The sequence below is a fragment of the Adiantum capillus-veneris genome, chromosome 14 (genome assembly GCF_014529385.1).
Source record: "Adiantum capillus-veneris isolate H3 chromosome 14, ASM1452938v2, whole genome shotgun sequence".
Lineage (NCBI taxonomy): Eukaryota > Viridiplantae > Streptophyta > Polypodiopsida > Polypodiales > Pteridaceae > Adiantum > Adiantum capillus-veneris.
This window is the reverse complement of record NC_140944.1, coordinates 145518742-145539850: the sequence shown is the minus strand read 5'-3', so window position 1 is coordinate 145539850 and position 21109 is coordinate 145518742. Positions and strand designations below refer to the sequence as shown.

The window sequence follows — 21109 nt, the reverse complement described above, 5'->3', positions numbered from 1 at the left end:
GCCAATTAACTACGGCTAGACCATGTGAGGTCCCCATTTCCATCAAATATCTCTCATACTTGGTGTGCTCCTCATCCTATGAACGTCTTATCAAACCTCATACCGCTAGTGTCTAGCTCTCTCAATATCTCATCATAGGTATCATAAAAAGTAGTCTAATGATTTCTTGTGCGAACATTTAAGTTCCCCAAGAGAATGATGTCACCATCTCTGAAGAACTCCCATATATCCTTGTTTAATACCGAAAACGGGGATTGTCCTCTAAATGTGGCATACATTGATGTGCTAGGGACAAAGTAACATATAGCAATGTACAAGAATCTACCTGTCTCAACCCTATGTCTCACCCACATGTATCTTCTCTCCAGACATTGTGCACAAGCAATTGTAGCTCCTCCCTGAATAGAACTCCTACTCGTGACCCTCTACCCTCGTCTTTACTCAACATGTTGTCTCCCACCTACATCTTGGTGTAGGTTGTCCTCGTGCTTCGTGTCTCTGAGTAAATGATGATGTCTCCCCATAAAGCTATCCCCAAATGCCCCTACATCTAGGCAAAGTGACCCATTACAATTCCATGCTGCCATCTATAGTGTGGCCCCAAAGGTCTCGCACTGTCATGCGGAGCATCCCTCTAATACTACCAACCTTCTATCTCAATAAAAAGCAATCTTATCTTTTTCACTGGCCTATCTAATATATGGCATTACCTCCTGTATATGAGGAATCTGCGAGAGCGTGAGGTCAACATAGGCCACAAATCCTCAAGTTAAGGTATGCACAGGACGACCGGGGCGGGAGAGGGGGGCCTGCATTTTGATCCCAGACCTTTTCATGTTTGTCAGATATCTTTGGCCCAACAAATGTTAAGAGAATACTACAGCCAAATGAACACTTAACAGACCCGATTGAGAACTTCACAACACCTCAGTCATAGACCCTGTGTTGAAACCCACAACAATGTAAGGGGTAACAACTGACTATGACATCCGGTAGAAGTCCTTTTTTCTTAAATACAGAGCCTCCAACAGTAAATAATCTTGGCGTGCCGAATAAATTGGACGCCAAGAAAGGAATCAATTACTTGATTCAGTCCTTAGATACATGCACATGGAAGAAAGTTATCTACTTCGCCTAGAAGGAAATCTTTGATATCTTACAGGTACCCATAAAAAGGGTGCGTATAATATGGATGCAATATGGATGCACGTAAAAAGGGGGCATCAACTTGCAGCTTCTGGAGTTGGATCATTGGTCTGTTGGAAGGGGGAGAGAATTTGATGTATCTGCTTAGATGAGAGGGTTTCATGCTCCAAAAGGGCATTTGCTAGAGAATGCAGGTCCGCTTCACGCTGTTTCAAGACACCCAATGTTAGAAATGCACCGCACAAAATGGACATATAATAAGGGTCTATGATACCTTCTTAAGTAGGAGCTTGACACGCTCATATGCTTCTTTCAGCAGTCTGACAACCTGAAAGAGAACCAATCGGAAGTTACGATTGGCATCAAAAATACAAACCCCATGCAAAATGTTATAAAACAAATACCTCTGCATCTATGTTCCTCTGAATCTCTTGGCTTGGTCTCTGCTCATCAACGGCAATGTAAATGGGTCCAACACTCTCACTCATTCCACATTCGGACACCTAAGACTCAACAATACACAGCGGATTTATTTCCGACAAGGGCAGAACTCACATGTTGCAAATGCCGTGAAAATTTAAGACAATGAGAACAAATTTCCACTGCACGCACTCAGTTTTTTTCAGTACATGAAGCAAGCACTCTACCATGAATGTAAAACCCTTCCGCTCTCAGTCTTGGTCGATCAAAATGCTTGCTTGAGACAAATCATTTTTTGTTTTGTTTTAGGTGTACGAATGTGGAATTATAAGTCGCTAAATTATGGAGTCCATCTGACCTGAGAAACCCAGGACCACTAAGGTCACTATGTTCTACAGGATCCTAGAAACTTGCACGCCCAGCATTTTCAAGTTCCAGCTCATCTCACATGCTGTGTAGCAAAAATTTGATTGTCACAGCCCATGGGACAAAAATAGAGATCGCAGCCTTGTGCTTGAAGGGGTCTTTTAACTATGATGTTGGGTCTTCGGTCGTCTTCTAAAAACAAACCCACTATCACATTGCCCTTTTATTTTTGTAACCAAAAAAACAGTGCATATCTTCCCCATATCATGGGTTCTCTGGAAGAGATCTTAGCCAGTTAAACATTGATAAAAGCAAAACATTGCCATGATCCACTCACAGCTCAATATCATGGCACTCTACAGTATTACCACAAGTTGGCAAAAAGAGTAAGAGATGAAATAATCCAATGCAAGAGGTAAAGCCCATCATGTATCAAAGATGTACACTCTGAACTCTGCTCAAAGCTCTCCTTGACAAACATGAACATAGCTTGCTATAGCACAGAAGAAGTTACTTTTGACTACAGAGTCTGGATCACAAACTTGGAAAGCTAACTAGATAGCCGCCGTTACCTATATAGCAGCTGGATCAGAAAAACTCGTGAAAGCCCTGGTTCTCCCACGTTCTATCGGTAACTCTAGTTCCAAAGGAGGGCACAGCACATGCACAGAGTCTGTAGGTACACCTTTAAACCTATATCCGACTACCTAGCCCAGAAATCACTTGCACACACTCCTGAACTCGATCCAAACAATGGAGCAGTTACAGTAGAGCACTTTCCTTACCATATGTCGTGCAAGTGCAGTGGCATGTTGAAGATCACTGCGAGCACCAGTTGTCACTTGCTCAGAGCCAAAGATAAGCTCTTCAGCTACTCGCCCTCCCATAGCAACATCTAGTCGTGCCAGCATTTGGATCTTACTGACAGAAGTTTCATCTTTGTCAGGAATTTGAGAAACCATGCCAAGAGCATTGCCTCGAGGAGTGATGGTTGCTTTATGGATAGGATAGGCACCAGCTGTATTGAACGCCACAACAGCATGTCCACTCTCATGGTAGGCAGTTAACTGCAGCCAGACAAACACCTCCGTGTTAAGCTTTCTAGACTACCAGATTTTTTGACATACAGCAGCAAATATCTTCATACCCTATACGCACTATACAAGCCCAAAGCTGTGCACATAGAAAGTTTGTGGAAGCAACTCTAGCTTACCTTCCTAGATTCATCTGACTGTACAAACGACTTGCGCTCGGTTCCCATGACAATCTTGTCCTTCGCGAACTCCAGCTGGGCACCACTTATATTATCTGTTCCCTCAACAGCAGCTTTAAGAGCCGCCATATTGACCAGATTTGCCAGATCTACAAATGAAAACTCACAATTTCATTCATAACCCAAACAGGAAGTCCAGAAAATTTCAGTCATCATCGATGCACATTACCTGCACCATTAAAACCAGGTGTGCCCCTAGCCAGCAGTTTCACATCCACATCGTCAGCCAAAGGCTTATTATGAAGATACAGCTCCAAAATTTCCTGCCGTCCTCGAACATCTGGGTTGGTTACAACAACCTACAACACAAAGAAAGCATTTACCTCTTTGAAAAAAGACAAAACATTAATACAATTCCTTGAACAAGTGCAAGATAACTTACGTGCCGATCAAATCGGCCAGGGCGAGTCAAGGCAGGATCAAGGATTTCCGGCAAGTTTGTGGCCGCTACCACAATAATCCCCTGCCAATATTGTCAGTTTTTCAAATATTTAAAACTTGCAAAAATTGCAGTTTTCCCCATTGCCTTGGTAAAACAGTACACACGCACCTCATTAGCCTCAAACCCATCCATTTCTACAAGCAGTTGATGGAGTGTCTTTTTAGTATGGCCTTCCCACTGCTTCCGAGTTGACCCAACTGCATCAATCTCGTCAATAAACACGATACAAGGCGCCTGCAAACAACAATTTTCTTAACAAAAATAATTTCTTCTCATGCTTGCATAAATGCCTCCTCTTTCCTAGTAATGGATATCACCTCAACAAGATGAATGATCGACCAAAAAAACGATTGAAATGAGCGAGGCGTGAGAAGAAGCTCAATACATAGACATGCATGCATACATGCACCCTCTTTGCTCCTCATGGATATGCACGTCAGAAGCTTTTACTTAAGTGAAGAAAATCAGTTGGAAAAATATCTCGTACGGCATTCCAGCCTTGCAGCCATACATGCTTGTGTGCACACAGAAAAATGCATTCTCCATGTACAAGACTAGACATTTCACAAGGCACCTTTTTCTTAGCCGCCTGAAATAATGCACGCACACGCCGTGCTCCAACGCCAACAAACCTGCACTTAACAAAATCACAAACCAATTCGAGGGTGAAACAGTATAGAATGCAATAACTTTAAAACTACACCATAAAATAGGATCAAACATGCAGGATCTGAATTTGTGGACTATGAAAATGGTTCGTGAAGAACACTAGAGACCCAGACAGTTTACAAAGACGAAGAAAGGAAGAAAGAAAACATATTGAAGTCTCCAAAATGGCCCACAAGACCAACAAAAGGTGCAAACTGAGTGATGGTAAAAATCAAGAGAAGAAAACCAACAAATAAGGCTAGTGTTTGTCACAATCTCATGACATACACCCCTCTTGAAATTGCAAACATCCTCAATCGCATGCTTGATATATATGCCACAAATGATTTAGTGTGATTGGTACCCCTTTTATCATCGCATGTGTAAGGTGCAGCGGAAGTGAATGTTGATAGTGCTCAGGATGAGTGCTCCGAACTGTGCTCAAGGATTCCTTTTACTTACGGAAGGGAGAGCCTTCCGTTCCTTTAGAGAGAGAGTGCAATGATCACAAACAAAGTGAATGCTACTATGAATGAAGGTGTTGAGACTCAGAGAGAGAGCAAGAGAAGAATACGACACCAGACGGTCTATTTTTCTCGGAGACAATGCCATGCAGATGTAGATAGCTACCAAGCAGCATACTCCAAGTACTTGGCAAGCTTTCAAGAAAATTATTTTGCCCGAAGTTATATGGTTTCTTACATCTTCCTTCGGAGTGCAACTTCTGGCAGAGTGGGGTGTCCTGAAATGCTTCCCATGGAAACCCTAGCAGATTATATCTTGAAATTTCTCGACATCTCTCAGTAGATGTCTCTTCTCGAGTTGATAACCTTGGAGGTTTACTGTGATTGCTATCTCTTGGGACTACCAAGGCCGCCAAAGAAACACTATCTGTCCAAGAGTTGATGGACCATGCTGTGCTCGGCTACGACCTCATGCAAGGAACCTAACCCTGATTTTTGGTGCGGGTTTCAAGATGGAAAGTCAGTCGACTTTTCGAGCTCGACTGGTGTCGAGATTGCTTTTTAAGTTTGAAATATATTTGAGAACTTGTTGGTGATCCTGTTTGGAATTTGTTTGAAATGGATGCTATCTGTTTTGAACCTGTTTTGGTGCTGATTTCAAATGCTTGACTCTCGTTTTAATACTTGTTTAAATGATTGGTGATTTTACTCCCGGGTGGAGTAGTGAGAAATGATGTTTGAGAATGCTTGTTCATACTCATGGCTCGGACCCTTGTGGTTATTTGCGGGGGGAGTATTGAATGATTGAAGAGTGTTGATTTTACTCATGGCCCGGACCCTTGTGGTTATTTACGGGGGGAGTATTGTTGTTGTTACTCATGGCCCGGACCTGGATGGTTATGTGGGGGGAGTATTAGAAGTCTGAGCAGTGGTTACTCTCAGCACCTCCAAACGACGCAGGTTGCGGTCTGGGGGGGGGCGTTTGGTCGTAAAAGGGCTCTATATCTCATGGCCCGGACCTTTTTAGGTTATTTGCGGGAGGAGTGATGAGGGAGTCATTGAATAGCTCATGGCCCGGACTTGGATGGTTATTTGCGGGGGGAGTGTTCATCGGCGGCTTTATGTTTCTATGTCTTGTAACATGCATATGTGAGCATTTGTGTTGCATTGTGATGTGCCAACTACTGAATATTCCTAATTGGATGAGATTGCCTGGGTATGTAATTTTACTGCATCAAGACACCCGTGGAAGATCAATACGGTCTGGGTGTAATGGCTAATTTTACTACGCCGGAATATCAGGAGTTCCTATCTGAACGAAAGGAGAAGCTAACTCCTTGATCAAAACAGCCGAAAGAAGAAGCTAACTCCTTGATCAAAAGAGCAGAAAGGAGAAGTTAACTCTTTAATAAAAAGAGGAAACTGATTGTCCCTCGGAATGTCCCTCGGAATTTTTTTTTTGCTAACTTGAGTTGTTCTGCAGATATGTTGTAATCACGGACGAATACTCTCTTTCAAGAAGGGGAGATGTAACAAACTGATGATGTGTCAAAGCCCTAAAGAATAGAGCCAACTTGCAAATGTCGGCCAAGGGGCCTAAACCCTAAGAAGAACAAGTCACAGAAGAAGTCCTCCCACCTTATGGCGACCCTGTCCGATGGGGCCCCAAGTGACATAAAGGATTAAAATAAAGCAGGATCCGAACACAGGCCAAAACTGATGACATGGCAGATTTCCGAAAATTGCACTGACATGATGACGTGGTATGCTATACGAACTTCCGAGTTTTGCGCTGGCTGATGACGTGGCAGGCTGTACGGATTTTCGTAAATTACGCTGGGAGCTTTTGGCATTGCTTTTTGTTTCAGAAGCTTTTGAGTTTTAAAGGCTTTTTACTGTAGCTGCTTTTCAGGCCAAGGGCCTTTAAATATGAGGCTAGGGCTCATTCTCTGGCATGCTTCCTGGAGAAGGTGTAGAGTCTGGAGTACCGGCTTGTACTGTGTTGATGCAATATAAAGAAATACCGAAAGGGGCGCCAAGGTTTGGGGCCAATACTCTCTGGGGTGGAATTCCGCCACTCCGTGTCGCGTGTCGTATCTCTCTTTCAGTTCAGTTGTTATTGAAGTGTTAAAAGTCTGTTCAGTCTGTTCTTTTCTATTGGCACGTGGTGCCCGTCTTGTGACACCCTTACACGGTGTTTGCATCGCCAACAATATCCACAACACCCGTAGTACCATCAGTCCCTGGTTTTGGAGGAATCTGCATAAGTTTGTGCATCCACGACATCAGAAGCATTCATCAGTCAGCATCGGAAGTACAGATAGCAGTTCGACAGCTATGCCTCACTTTTAACAGGGGGAATGTCACGTACGCACTTCACTTGCGCTACGTGGACATTGCTTCGGCCATAGTCTAGCATGAGCCTTAGCTTAGGACTGAGCCTCGCACCTTTGTGAGCCTCTAACAGGACGTGCATGTCCAGGCCAGTCACACTTGCATACCCTCTCTTGCACAAGAACAATCGTTTCATAATGCAGGCATTTTACCACGTGAACCACCTCTTCCAAGTCATTTTATTAAAAGTGACTTTTGGAATTCTTTTTGTAAGTTTGTTGGAAAAGTGGGTAGGGAAAATTGCTAAAGCTCTATAAAAGAAACCCATCGGGCACTCAGTAGAAGCAGAAGAAGCAGGACACAGAAGGGCAGGCACCCGTAGCAGAGCAGGCAAGCACCCACAAGTACCACGTTTTCTCAAGATCAGCCCAACGTTTTCAGCCTCAAGCAATCAACGTTTTCAGCCTGACAACCCCAGCGTTTTCAGCCATCCACATAGCATCAACGTTTTCAGCCCAGGATCATGAGCAATTTCAGCCAGGAGCACTAGCGTTCTCGGTCTCAGATTTCAGCCCTAGTTATCACCACTGTTGCTAAATTGGCTTTATTTGACAGAAAAGAAAAATTATAAATGAATTGTTGGATTTATAAGTGATAGGGTTTTCTCGCTTGGAATCCGATGTCGATATTCCTTCAAAGACATGGCAACGAAGATGGGAACTGGCAAGTCCATGGTCGGGACTCAAAGATTCTTCAAGAAAAAAAAATTGGGAGAGGTTCTTTGGGTTCTTTGGTTCAACTTGTGTTCTTGATGGTTCTTGGTTCTTCAGAGGTTCTTGATTCTTCTGAAGTTCTCCCCTCGAGTTCGCGAAGCCGAAGCACGCACAAAGCTCTGATACCAATGTCAGGTGCAACGGAAGTGAATGTTGATAGTGCTCAGGATGAGTGCTCCGAACTGTGCCATGATCACAAACAAAGTGAATGCTACTGTGAATGAAGGTGCTGAGACTGAGAGAAAAAGAGAGAGAAGAATACGACACCAAACGGTTCTCAAACCCTCCTCCAAGGGCCCCTCTTTCGATGGCGAGAGAGGTCTATGCTATTGATTGCACAAATCTCGTACAATGGTGTTGATGCAATGAACTTGATGCTATGATGCAAGAGAAGGCTAAGTCGATGATGACGACGACGGCAGCGGTGACGACCAAGGCTGAAATCTGAGACTGAGAACGCTAGTGCTCTTGGCTGAAATTGCTTATGATCCTTGGCTGAAAATGCTGATGCTATCTGGCTGAAAACGCTGATGCTGTATGGTTGAAAATGCTGACGTTGTCAAGCTGAAAACGTTGGGGCTGTCAAGTTGAAAACGTTGATTGCTTGAGGCTGAAAACGCTGGGCTGATCTTGAGAAAACGCTGGAACCTATGGGTGCCTGCCTACTATACTACGGGTGCCTGCCCTTCTGTGTCCTGCTTCTTCTGCTTCTAGTGAGTCCCCGATGGGTTTCTTTTATAGATCTTTAGCAATTTGCCCTACCTACTTTCCCAACAAACTTACAAAAAGAATTCCAAAAGTCACTTTTAGTAAAATGACTTATAAGAGATGGTTCACGCGGTAAAATGTCTGCATGATGAAATGACTGTTCTTGTGCAGGAAAGGGTATGAAAGTGTGACTGGCCTTGACATGCACGTCCTGCTAGGACTCATGCTAGACTATGGCAGAAGCGTGTCCACGTAGCACAAGTGAAGTGCGCACGTGACAGCGTGTATCCATAAGAAAGATTATGGAACATAGGTACAAATGACTTAATGAAAGTTGAAACCTTCATACTTTTGTCATTTTTGTCTATCATAGAAGTGAGCATTATACCTTAATTTGTCAAGCAATGTACACTTCTATTGCACTGAATCTCTATGTACATGAGACGTGCTAGCTCCAACATCACCCCTCTTTTGAGCATGTGTCGAAACCTTTGACCTTTGCTCTAATGAAGTGATCTAAGTTGGGGAATACATGGGTTGTAAACCAAAGGCTTCAAGGTCAAGTTGCAATACATTTTGTGACTCTACCAATTCCCTTTCTTCTATCCACTTTGCATCCATAGGTGGATAGTTTTTTATCTTCACCAAATAACGTCTTGCAACTTTTCCCTTAACTTTTCTTTCCTTATAAGCTAAAAAATCTGCTCAGGTATCAAGAGATTGAGCAAAACGATTACAGGATCCAAAGTCATTTTTTCCTTCAAGAGATTAAAAGCTGAAATCTCTTTTTTGAGTCCATTTGAAAGTAACCTCTTTCTTTTGAAGAGCATGTAGGGGTGAAGCAATATCGGTAAAATTACGAATGAACCTTTTGGAATAGAAACATAATCCCAAGAAGCTATGGACATCATGCAAAGTTGGCCACGTCGTAATTGCTTCAACCTTGGCAAGATTCATTCGGACACCATCCTTTGACACTATGTGCCCTTGAAAGTGGATCTCTTCTAGGAAGAATTCACTTTCCTTGCCGTTGATGAGCAACATGTCATTGCGTAGCTCTTCGACCACAATGGGTCAAATGATGCCTATACACTTCTTTATTTTTCCAATAGACTATCATGTCATCAAAGAATGTGGACGGAAAATCCGATCCATCATCATGTTAAAGTAGCAGGAGCATTTGTAAGACTAGATAACATCATTAGAAACTCATATAGACCGAATGTCGTTCTAAATGCACTCATGTGCACATCCTCTTCCTAATACGGATCTGATGGTATTCACTTTTAAGATCTATCCTGCTGAAAATTGCCACACTCTCTAGGCAATCAAGAATATCATCAATCCTTAAAATAGGAAATTGCTCTTGATGATATTCTTGTTCAACACGCGGTAATCAATACACAAGAGCCAAGAGCCATATTTCTTATGCATTAAGAGCACTGGAGAGCAAAAGAGTGAAGAACTAGGTTGAATCAGTCCTTTTTCTAACAGCTCCTCTACTTGGTTCATAATCTCTTTTTGTTGGGCTGCACTAACCCTGTAGGGAGGTCTATTTGGTAGGCTACGACCTAGCACCAAATCTATCGCATGATCCTCAAGCCTCTCTAGCAGCAACTAAGACGGTAATGAATCAAAGAAAGTCACTAAACTCTTGCAAAAATGCTTATCTTTCTTTATCTAACAAAGATGAAATTAACGAACAATTATCTGAAACATCACGTGCAAAAAATAAGTACGCAAAAAAGATGATTTTTAATTACAAAAGTGATAGCAAAAGCTGATACAATAGGGACAGACTCTCCTTTTAGCTTTAAATCCAAGATGAGAGTTTTGCCCCTATGCTCCAAGGTGATCTTTTTGTTGAAGACATCCAACACTCCATGTACACAGAACATCCATGGGACTCCCAACAAAGCATCGCACCCTGCCAAAGGCGTGATATAAAACTCTTCTGTGTCGACATAGAACTGAATATCCAGACGCACCTTTCCAATGATGGGAGTTACACACTCTACATGGCCAACCTCCAGGACATGCCAAACCTGCCTCTACTATGTACCCCATCTCTTTAGCTTTAATGCCCAACTTGATAGCCTACTCTGGAATTAAGTGTTGTTTGATCCCTGACTTTACCCCACACTCTACAGAGTTCACTAGCATCACAATTTGGCCTATCCCCCACCATATCTCTTGCCGTGGGTTTGGTCTTCTTTCCTTTCTTGCCCTCTTTGCCATCTGAGTCAGCTAGCCTCTTCTTCTTTGGACAATCCGCAGCAAAGTGACCAGGCTGCTCATAAATAAAGCATCTACCCTCAACCATTAAAGCCTTCTTTTCCTCAAAAGACTTGCGCACAAAAGGCTTCTTCTGCTTCTTGGCATGTCCTCCAGACGACTGAGTCCTCATCTTTCTCTGCTTTTCCCCTTTTACGTTGCCTTGGAATCCATTGTCTTCTTCTTTCAACAAGGCAATACTAGTGTTGGCAACCTCCAATAGTGTCACGTGCGCACCACTTGCACCACAAGGACAAGCTTCTGTTGCAGTCTAGCGTCAATCTTAGCTTAGGACCTCGCCTAGCACCCTTGTGAGCCTCTAGCAGGACGGGCATGTCCAGGCCGATCATAGTTGCATTACCCTCACTTGCAAGTTAAGTCACGTAAGCATTTAGGCATATGAAAAGTCACTTAGGTCATTTATTAATAAGTGACTTTGACATGACATTTATTAAAGGTAGGCAGGACAAATGGCTAAAAGAAGTATAAATGTAGTCCTAGGGGCACCAGTAGCAGGAAGAGGAGCAGTGAAGGTGCCTCTCACTACTAGCACTACCAAGCACCTGGTGTGCCAACCACATGAGCGTTTTTCCAGAGCAATACATCACTGTTTTCGGCCTCATCGTACCCATGACATCAGCCCCTCGCATCTACCGCAGAAACACCTCAACGTTTCCAGTTTCCAGCCATTAGCATCACCAGCATTTTCAGTTTTCAGCACATCGTCGTTCCCGACGATAGCAAATCAACTGTAACGTGCAGCAGAATGAATGTTTGAACTTTGCTCAAGATGAGTGCTCTGAACTGTGCTCAAGGTTCCTTTTACTTACGGAAGAGAGAGCCTTCCCTTCCTTTAGTGAGGGAGTGCAATGGACACAAACAAAGTGGATGAACACTGTGAATGAGATGCATGAGAATGAGAGATAGAGAAGAGAATACGACACCAGAGACGCTGTAAAACCCTCCTTCGAAGGCCCCACTCTCTATGGCGAGAGCGGTCTACTTATGATTGCACAAATCTCTACAATGCTTGGACTTGCCGACCATGAGGACGACGACGAGACGGGCTGAAATCTGAAACGCTAAGGGTTGAAATCTGCAAATCTTCGATCTGCTAAATTCTGACTCTATGTCGATGACGACGATGCGACGATGACGCGCTGAAAACGCAAATGCTGAAATCTGCGTTTTCCGGGCTGAAACTGTAAACCTTGCGGAAACTGACCGTGCGGCGAGGAACTGCCGCGGGAAGGTGTCGAGGGTTCTTCTGCTGTGTGTAAGGGCTGAAAACTGAAAACGTTGATGGTTCTTGATGTTCCGTCGTGGAGAATCTGCAAAACGCTCGGGTATAATGTAGATGCAAAAACGCTAGGGCTGAAAATCTGCTGCTATCGCCGGTTGTTCTGCAAATGCAAAACGCTAGGCTGATCTGCTGTGTCTTGACGACGCCAGGGCTGATCTGCTGTGCACAAATCGACAAGGCTGATCTGATGCGAAAACGCTAGGACTTCTGTGGAGAAAACGCCAGAGTAGTCGCGGGGGTTGGTCTTGCTAAGAAGTTGCCTATTGAGCAAGGTGCTCTTGCTGCCTCTTCTGCCAGAAAGTGCTAACTCTAGTTTGCTTATATATTAACTTAGCAAAATTGCTCTACCTACTTTCCAACAAACGTCATTTAATAATAATTAGTGAAAAATGTCAAAAATAGGGAAAATAGGCCTATGCACTGTAAAAATGCTACTGATGGGATCTGACTGGAATCTGATGGTCATGTTGTGTGCAACCAGAGGATATGCATCTAATTTAAGTGTCTGGACATGCACGGTCTGCGAACAGACTTACAAAAGTGTCAGATCACTTCCTGATCTAGACTGACTGAACTGAACCCTGGTCATGCTGTAGCTTGTCCACGGACACATAGGGTTCGATGTGTCACGTGACATCCCCTCCTTTTCAAAGTGAGGTACTGGTACCCAACTGTATAGCATCGAGGCAGATCGCCAATAGCATCCGGAATCCTGGAAAGGACTCTTCGCTAGCCCACTCTGATGTGTGGATCGTGTGATACTTGAACTTCATAAAGGTCTACAACGCTTGCTTCTATGGGCCACGCCGAAAGCGACACAAAGTCTTCTGTGGCTGCTTCGATGCTTCAACTTCGTCTAGAGTCATGCTTCTTTCTTCTTCAAGAATCTCCATGGCTGAAAATTCCTGAAACCATTTCCAACACAAAACTATGAACATACCTATTCCATGTAAAATGAGTGGAAAAAATCTTCTCGTCCTAATAGAATGTGCATGCAATGTAAATGAACAAAGAGACGGAGTGCCAAACCATTCACCACACACACACAAACAATAAGATCGAATCTTGTCGTGCTGATCTAAATCAATTAATCGTGGCAAAACACAATGGAAATGCCCATGCTTGGTGCTCATACTTTCTTGTGCTCTTTCTACAATTGTGTCGTGCCAAGGAAGAGACATGGAATGTGACTTCCTTAAATGCATACTTTTCAACTTTCATGAATAATCCGCATACATCCGTGCTCATTCATAAGTGAAACATGCTCAACGTACAATATCTCATGCCTAGGAAAAGGGATCACATAAAGACGCGGACTATATACCTAGATGAATCCAGGATAATCCCAGACTCACCCTTAAAGGAAAGTGCAAGGCATAGACCCATGGTAGTCACCCACAAGACAATATAACCATCAGCTCCATCATACATAGTAGTGACTAAATACCACGACATCCCCACTAACGTCGTCAGTGCGCAATAGTGGGTGTAGAACTAGGTACTAACATATGCTCCCAAACACAACACACACCACACGCACACACACATGAGCATACATCAACACAAAGTTCAACGTACTAAGTTTCTGTCATGACTTCGGAGATCAAGATCAGACTCAGCCATAATGAAGCCTAGCACTAAAAGAAGCATTAAATCGAAAAAATTAGCACAAAAATGAGGTAGTTGATAGGGCATACGCACCACAAAAGATGGAAAGAATTAGCACAATATCAACTGGTCGTAACTCGGACGAAAACTTCACAATGTGAAGTCTGCATATCCGCTATACGACTAAAAAATATACCTAGATGAATCCAAGATAAGCCCAGACTCACCCTTAAAGGAAAGTGCAAGGTATAGACCCATGGTAGTCACCCACAAGACATTATAACCATCAACTCCATCATGCATAGTATTGACTAAATACCACGACATCCCCGCTAACGTCGTCAGTGCCCAATAGTGGGTGTAGAACTAGGTACTAGCATATGCTCCCAAACACAACACACACCACACACACACACACACACATACATGAGAATATATCAACACAAAGTTCAGCGTACTAAAATACAAGAAACGATCACGAATGAAACACTCAAACAATGCGTGCGTACCAATCATGCGAACACATAATACTTCCTGTGAGGGTTCTTTGGACCTAGGCTCAAAAGCCAAGATCGATCCTTCGTGATTGATCAAATCTGCAACAAGGTTAGCTTCGCTAGAAAAAGCATCAACTAGCTCATCATCCTTCTGAACAATCACGTCATCTTCATGCAAATCATCATGCTTGTGAGAAATCACATCTTGATCATGCAAATCATCATGCTTGTCAGTGTCATCCAAATCATCCTGCTCATCATTATCATTCAAATCATCATGCAAATCATTGTCATTCAAATCATCATGCAAATCATGTGTGTCTTGCTTTGGAGAAGTAGAGACTGAGAGAGTCTCCTTTTCTTGATTCTGTGCAAAGTGCGCCTGCACTTGAGAAAAAAGTCGCCACAACTCTTTCAAGTGTTGATCGCTCTTCTCTTGTCTTGCTTTGTTCTCGCGGTCATATTCTACTTGTCTTTCGTTGTTCTCGCGATCAAATTTGACTTGTCTTTCTTTGGCTTCCAAGCGTGCTTGCTCGCTCTCACGCGCTATGGCTATCATTCTTTCGTGGTATTTGCGCTCTATGGCTGCTATTCTTTCTTCGCTTTCTAACTCCCAGTCCATCATCCTCTCATTCCGCTTCGAGTGATGACCATCCACTGAAGTCATGGGTTCTTGTGGGTCTTGGGTTCTTGGGTCCTTGAGGTCTTGAGGTTCTTGAGGTTCTTGAGCGTCTTCTTTTGCTTGCAATCTCTGTTAGAGAAGGATCTTCTCTTCACCCGAGTTCTGCTCCTTTCCGCGGGCGCACCCCTTGGCGGCCTTGCGCTCACAACAAGGTTGCTTTTTCCCACCTCACGTCGATTGGCCAGCCGCTAAGTGCACGGTCCGCTCTCACTGACTGAAAAGAGGCACAAGGGGAGGCTGGACAAGCCCTTCTTTTTTGGGATTCCCATCACGCTTCAAAAACACGATTAGGAATCGACACGCCCAAATTCGGACACGCCCAAGCGAACTTGGGTTCGTGCGACCTCAACAAGCAAAAAAAATTATGTGGTTCTTGTGGTTCTTTCCTTGAGTGATACAGAACACTACCAAAGCTCTGATACCAATGTAAGGTGCAGCGGAATGAATGTTTGAACTTTGCTCAAGATGAGTGCTCCGAACTATGCTCAAGGTTCCTTTTACTTAGGAAGAGAGAGCCTTCCCTTCCTTTAGTGAGAGAGTGCAATGGACACAAACAAAGTGGATGAACACTGTGAATGAAGGTGCATGAGAATGAGAGATAGAAGAGAATACGACACCAGAGACGCTGTAAAACCCTCCTATGAAGGCCCCACTCTCTATGGCGAGAGCGGTCTACTTATGATTGCACAAATCTCTACAATGCTTGGACTTGCCGACGATGTCGACAATGATGAGGACGACAACGAGACGGGCTGAAATCTGAAAACGCTAAGGGCTGAAATCTGCAAATCTTCTATCTGTTGAGTTCTGACTCTATGTCGATGACGACGATGCGACAATGACGCGCTGAAAACGCAGATGCTGAAATCTGCGTTTTCCGGGCTGAAACTGTAAACCTTGCGGGAACTGACCGTGCGGCAAGGAACTACTGCGGGAAGGTGTCGGGGGTTCTTCTGCTGCGTCTAAGGGCTGAAAACTGAAAAAGCTGATGGTTCTTGACGTTCCCTCACGGAAAATCTGTCACGAGGACGTGGCAGTTATTAACCATGTCACAGAGATGTGGCAACTGCTAACCTTGGTTGTTGGTTTCTTTCCAATGGGGTTTATTTTATTTGTTTAAGACCCTCTTTTTGAAGTAGCAAACGGTCGGACATTGTATGGCCAATGTGAACGGTAGATTCACCCGCAGACTGGAAGGGGTCGGCACTGGAATTCGTATGATAAGAGGATGTCTAGGCTCAGAGCAAGATCATATAGGTCCCCCCGTCGCACTTAGCAAGTTGGTGGATACTAGGAAGTGAACTCAATTAAGGCGTAAAGTCAAGGTGGGACTACCAACCAAAAGTATCCGACAGTTGGGCCACATTGCATTTTTGGATGCGGTCCCAATGAGGATAGATGGTCAGAAGACCAGTGGGAGCCCAACGGAAGCATCTCCTAAAATTTAGGGAACTGCTATTTTGGGCCACGAAATGTGTTCGCGTCATTACCTTCGGTATGACTAGGGGAACACTTTACAACTCTCCCGCGAAGTCAACTGACGCACCAGTTGAGATATTTTTAGCAGGGAAAGCCCAAACTCGGAAACTGGGCGACGTGTCAGCTTGTGAGCGATTCTGCCACTCTGGGAGGCAAAAACGAGCTGCATATCAACAAAGGGGGCGCCATTTTCAGCCACAGGCGGATTGCAACAGGTACAGAAGCTATGGAATGCTTACCTTGCCCTCTATGTACAGTATGGTGACGGGAGTGATGCCCCGCACGCTACATACTACTCTCTTTCTCCCCTACGTGCAGTTATGTGATGCCCCACAAGAGGGCTACTCATTTGACTGATGTACAGTTGTGTGGGTTCATGCTTTTGTGCTGAGGCAAGAGCCTCCTTGAGCAGGAACAGGGGTAGCTAACTGCTGCTCCAAAGCAGGCACTGGTGAGGGTCATAACCTCACCGTACAGGTGCAAAATCAGCGCTGTGTATGCGCTGTAATTTGACTGTTTTTCAGCCATACGGACGCCAGGATCATTGGGAATCGTGCCCCACTGGCAAAGGACAGTTAGGGGACTGTTTGGGGCTGAAAACAGGGCAAAAACCAGTAAATACAGCGTGCTGAATTTACTGTTTTTGGACAGGAATCAAAGGGTATACGACAGTGCAAGCGAGTTCCAGCAGGGGAATTGATTTCGCGCAAGTTTTGGGGTTGTTATGCTGCCGAAATTTGGCCAAATCAAATGGTATCTAGGTGGATACACGTGAAGGATTCCCAGGACCTTACCTTGTAATTTACCCTCCTAAAGAATAAAGAAATACCGAAAGGGGCGCCAATTTTGGGGCCTACAGGTTGTCGGCGTCTGCTCGGAGCATTCTAGCTTCCGAGCCGTGTGTGTGTTTAAGTGTTAACTCCCGTCGCAGGTTCTCTTTGCTAAGTGCTCTGTGTGTGTGCATAAAGTAAAGAATTTCGGGTGAAAGCCAACGCCTACCGCCCTACGGGCCGGTTGCATGGTTCCGTTGCCGGGACATCAATCACTTTTTCCTCAAAGAGTGAGCCTGGATTGTTCAAGGTAAAGACACACATTGCAAGAACGCGGTATGACCGACAAGGGGAAGGGAATTATGGAAGAGGGTTCCTCTTCAAAGGACAGGCAGGAGATTCCTATGGTTTTTGAGATTGGCGAGAGCTCACGGCCACGTCAGTCTGTACCTCCTGTCAACGTGAATGTCCCTCCAGTAGTACAGGGCTTTATGACAGGGCAACTCGAGGATGATGCGTTTAAGACTCAGTTAGTTGCCGCGGTGAATGTCTTTTCGCAGCTGGTGCAGAATCCGAGGTTTATGGAATTCTTGCAAGCGCCACCAGTGCAACATCAAAATAGGCAACCTACGCTGCGTACGGAGCTTGTTGAAGCTCAAGCCCAGGTACTTCATGAGGCGCAGGAGGAAAGGGAACACTCGCATGTTGCGGAGTCGGGGGCTCCAAAGCAGGTTCCTCCCGTGCTTGAACAGGTGGCTAGAACACCTATTCCACAGGTTATGCCAGTTCAGCCCGCCACCTTTCAGAGCCAGCATGCTGTCTTGAATGGGCAGGGAGCTGGATACCAGGCTATGCACTCAGTTTTTCCACCACCCACGGTACATCGTGGGTATTTCGGGGGTGGATCAGTGTTCCAAAGTATGGCTGGTTATGCGTCTGGAAGTCAGCCGTACATGCCAGGAACAGTATTCGGGGGTATGCAAGGCATCATGCCAAACCCCATGTATGGTACTATCGGCATGCAGCAAGGTTTCCACGGCAACCAGGGCCAGTTTGGGGTGCCACAGGGTCATTTTGGCATGGCTGGTTTTTCTGGACAGCAGCCAGATATCGCACCTCTGACGCAAAATGTGAATGGCCAACACGTGCCGATCATGCCTACTACAGTGCCCATGTTGCAGACCATCCCGTATGACAACTTGGGGGCACTAGAGAAGCCGAAGGCTTACAAAGAAGGTGGTGCAGCGGTAAAGTTCAGTACCTTCAGTGGTTTCGAGGATAAGACAAAGGCACTCACTTTCCTCCAGCAGTTTGATACAGCTTATGCGGGAGGGAATTTTACAGAGGCCTCGAAGGTCAGGAAAGCTGCCACTTTCTTAAAGGACAATGCGCTTACATGGTGGACGACATTGTTAATGCAAGGACAGGCACCCGCCACTTGGGTTTACTTCAAGCAAATGTTTGCATCTGCTTGGCTATCAAATGAATTTGAAGCCGATGTCTTGACAGATTGGCACCAGCTTACGGCAGCTTCGTGTAAGAGCTTGCTGGAGTACAATAGGAGGTTTTGTAAAGCATTACTCTCAGTGACCTCCTACAGATTTGTGCCATTGACAGAGCAGATAGAGAAGGATTGTTGTGGGCTGCCTAAAGGGCTTCGCGATTACTATACAAAGAATAGAGTGGCTACCCTTACTCAGCTTATGGAAGTTGCGAACAATGGTCTTGCCCTGTTGAAAGGAGAGGACAGTGGATTTCCGAGCAGTGATAAAGGAGGGCAGCAAAAGAAAAATTCAGCGAAGAAGCCCTTTGTGAAAACGGCTCCTGATGCGTCACAGGGGTCAGAACAGGCCACCAAAGACAAGGATTCAGCTGGGACTTTTGGAGCGCAGGCAAAGAAACAGAAAAGGAAGCCTTTTGTGCGCAAGTCGCTCGAGGAAAAGAAGGTCCTAATGGCTGAGAACAAATGCTTTATATGCGAGCAGCCTGGTCATATTTCTATCAATTGTCCACAAAGGAAAAGGCCAACTGACTCAGAGGATAAAGAAGACCAGAAAGGCAAGAAGCCTAAACCCACGGCAGGTTTAGTGCCAGACATGGTGGGTGACAGACCCAGCACAGATGCCAGTGAGTTATGCAGGGCATGGGGTAAAGTTAGGGATCAGACGGCACTCATCTTCTTTGATCCAGGTGCCAAAGCCAACTTTATCTCACCAGAGTTAGCTATGAAGCTCGGCATCAAAGCTGAAGAGATGGGGTACACAGCAGAGGCAGGGTTGGCATGTCCTGGCCACTCAGAGTGTGTTACTCCCATCATTGGAAAACTGCGTCTGCATATTCAGTCGTATGTGGACACTGAAGAGTTTTACATCATGCCGCTGGAAGGTTGTGACGCCTTGTTGGGGATCCCGTGGATGTTCCGAGTGCATGGAGTCTTGGATGCCTACAACAAAAAGATCACTGTACAGCATAGGGGCAAAACTCACATCTTGGATGTAAAGCTTAAAGGAGAGTCAGTCCCTATTGTATCTGCTTCTGCTATCATTTCTGTAATAAAGAATCATCTTTCTGTGTACTTGATTTTTGCACGTGATGTCTCAGATAAGGATCAATCAAATTTATCTGTGTTAGATAAAGAAAGGTCAGCATTTTTGCAAAAGTTTAATGACTGTTTTTCTGATTCATTACCGTCGCAATTGCCGCCAGAGAGACCTGAGGACCATCGGATAGATTTGGTGCCAGGGTGTAGCCCACCAAATAGACCTCCCTACAGGGTTAGTGCGGCGCAGCAGAAAGAGATTATGGGCCAGGTTGAGGAGTTATTAGAGAAGGGGCTGATTCAGCCTAGTTCTTCACCGTTTTGCTCCCCAGTGCTCCTAGTGCAGAAGAAGGATGGCTCATGGCGCATGTGTATTGATTACCGTGCGTTGAATAAGAATACCATCAAGAATAGGTTTCCTATGCCTCGCATTGATGATATTCTCGATCGTTTAGAGGGTGCTGCAATTTTCAGCAGGATAGACCTGAAGAGTGGGTACCATCAGATTCGTATAAGCCCAGAGGATGTGCACAAGACTGCGTTTAGAACGACATTTGGTCTTTATGAGTTTCTAGTGATGTCGTTTGGGCTAACAAATGCTCCAGCCACGTTCAACACAATGATGGACCGGATTTTCCGCTCGCATCAACAGTTTGTTGGAACATTCTTCGATGACATGATTGTGTATTCGAAGAATGAAGAGGAGCATAGGCGTCACTTGACCATTGTGTTCGAAGAGCTGCGCAGTCACAGGTTACTTGTCAATCCTAAGAAAAGTGAATTCTTCCTTGAAGAGATCCACTTTCTGGGCCACATAGTCTCAAAGGATGGTGTTAGAATGGATCCCGCAAAGGTCGAAGCTATCAAGACATGGCCAGACTTGAAGACTGTGCACGATGTCAGAAGCTTCTTGGGATTGTGTTCCTACTATAGAAGGTTTATCAGAAATTTTGCAGAGATAGCATCGCCTCTTCACGCATTGCAAAAGAAAGAGGTCACTTTCAGATGGACCCAAAAAGAGATTTCAGCTTTTAGTCTCTTAAAGGAAAAGTTGACTTCAGATTCAGTTATTGTTTTGCCAGATCTCAGGAAGTCATTTGTGGTCCAATGTGACGCGTGCGGCAGTAGCATCGGAGCAGTGCTAATGCAAGATGGACGGGTAGTAGCCTATGAAAGCCGAATTTTGCAAGGGCCAGAGAGGACTATGCAAGTCTATGAGAAAGAGCTCTTGGCCGTGATTCATGCGCTTTCTAGCTGGAAGCACTACCTCTTAGGTGCTGATTTTGTTGTCCAAACAGATCATCAGACCTTGCGATACTTCTTGACACAGTCAAAGTTATCCGAAAAGCATATGCGATGGGCAAACATTCTTTCCATGTTCCA

General features: G+C 44.7%; 1 protein-coding gene across 1 annotated transcript in view; it reads right to left on the bottom strand.

Annotated features, from left to right (window-relative positions):
• Window positions 1-850: 850 nt before the first annotated feature.
• The window catches only part of LOC147443303 (ATP-dependent zinc metalloprotease FTSH 9, chloroplastic/mitochondrial-like), a 96985-nt gene continuing 76726 nt past the window's right edge, over window positions 851-21109 (bottom strand). Inside the window, exons 9-17 of the mRNA XM_086529198.1 lie at window positions 4222-4279; window positions 3756-3881; window positions 3588-3668; window positions 3375-3504; window positions 3146-3294; window positions 2718-2999; window positions 1551-1649; window positions 1421-1474; window positions 851-1352 (exon numbers count right to left, since the gene is read on the bottom strand). Coding sequence (XP_086385324.1) covers window positions 1224-1352; window positions 1421-1474; window positions 1551-1649; window positions 2718-2999; window positions 3146-3294; window positions 3375-3504; window positions 3588-3668; window positions 3756-3881; window positions 4222-4279 — 1108 coding nt within the window. The 3' untranslated portion in view covers window positions 851-1223. The remainder of the gene's footprint in view (window positions 1353-1420; window positions 1475-1550; window positions 1650-2717; window positions 3000-3145; window positions 3295-3374; window positions 3505-3587; window positions 3669-3755; window positions 3882-4221; window positions 4280-21109) is intronic.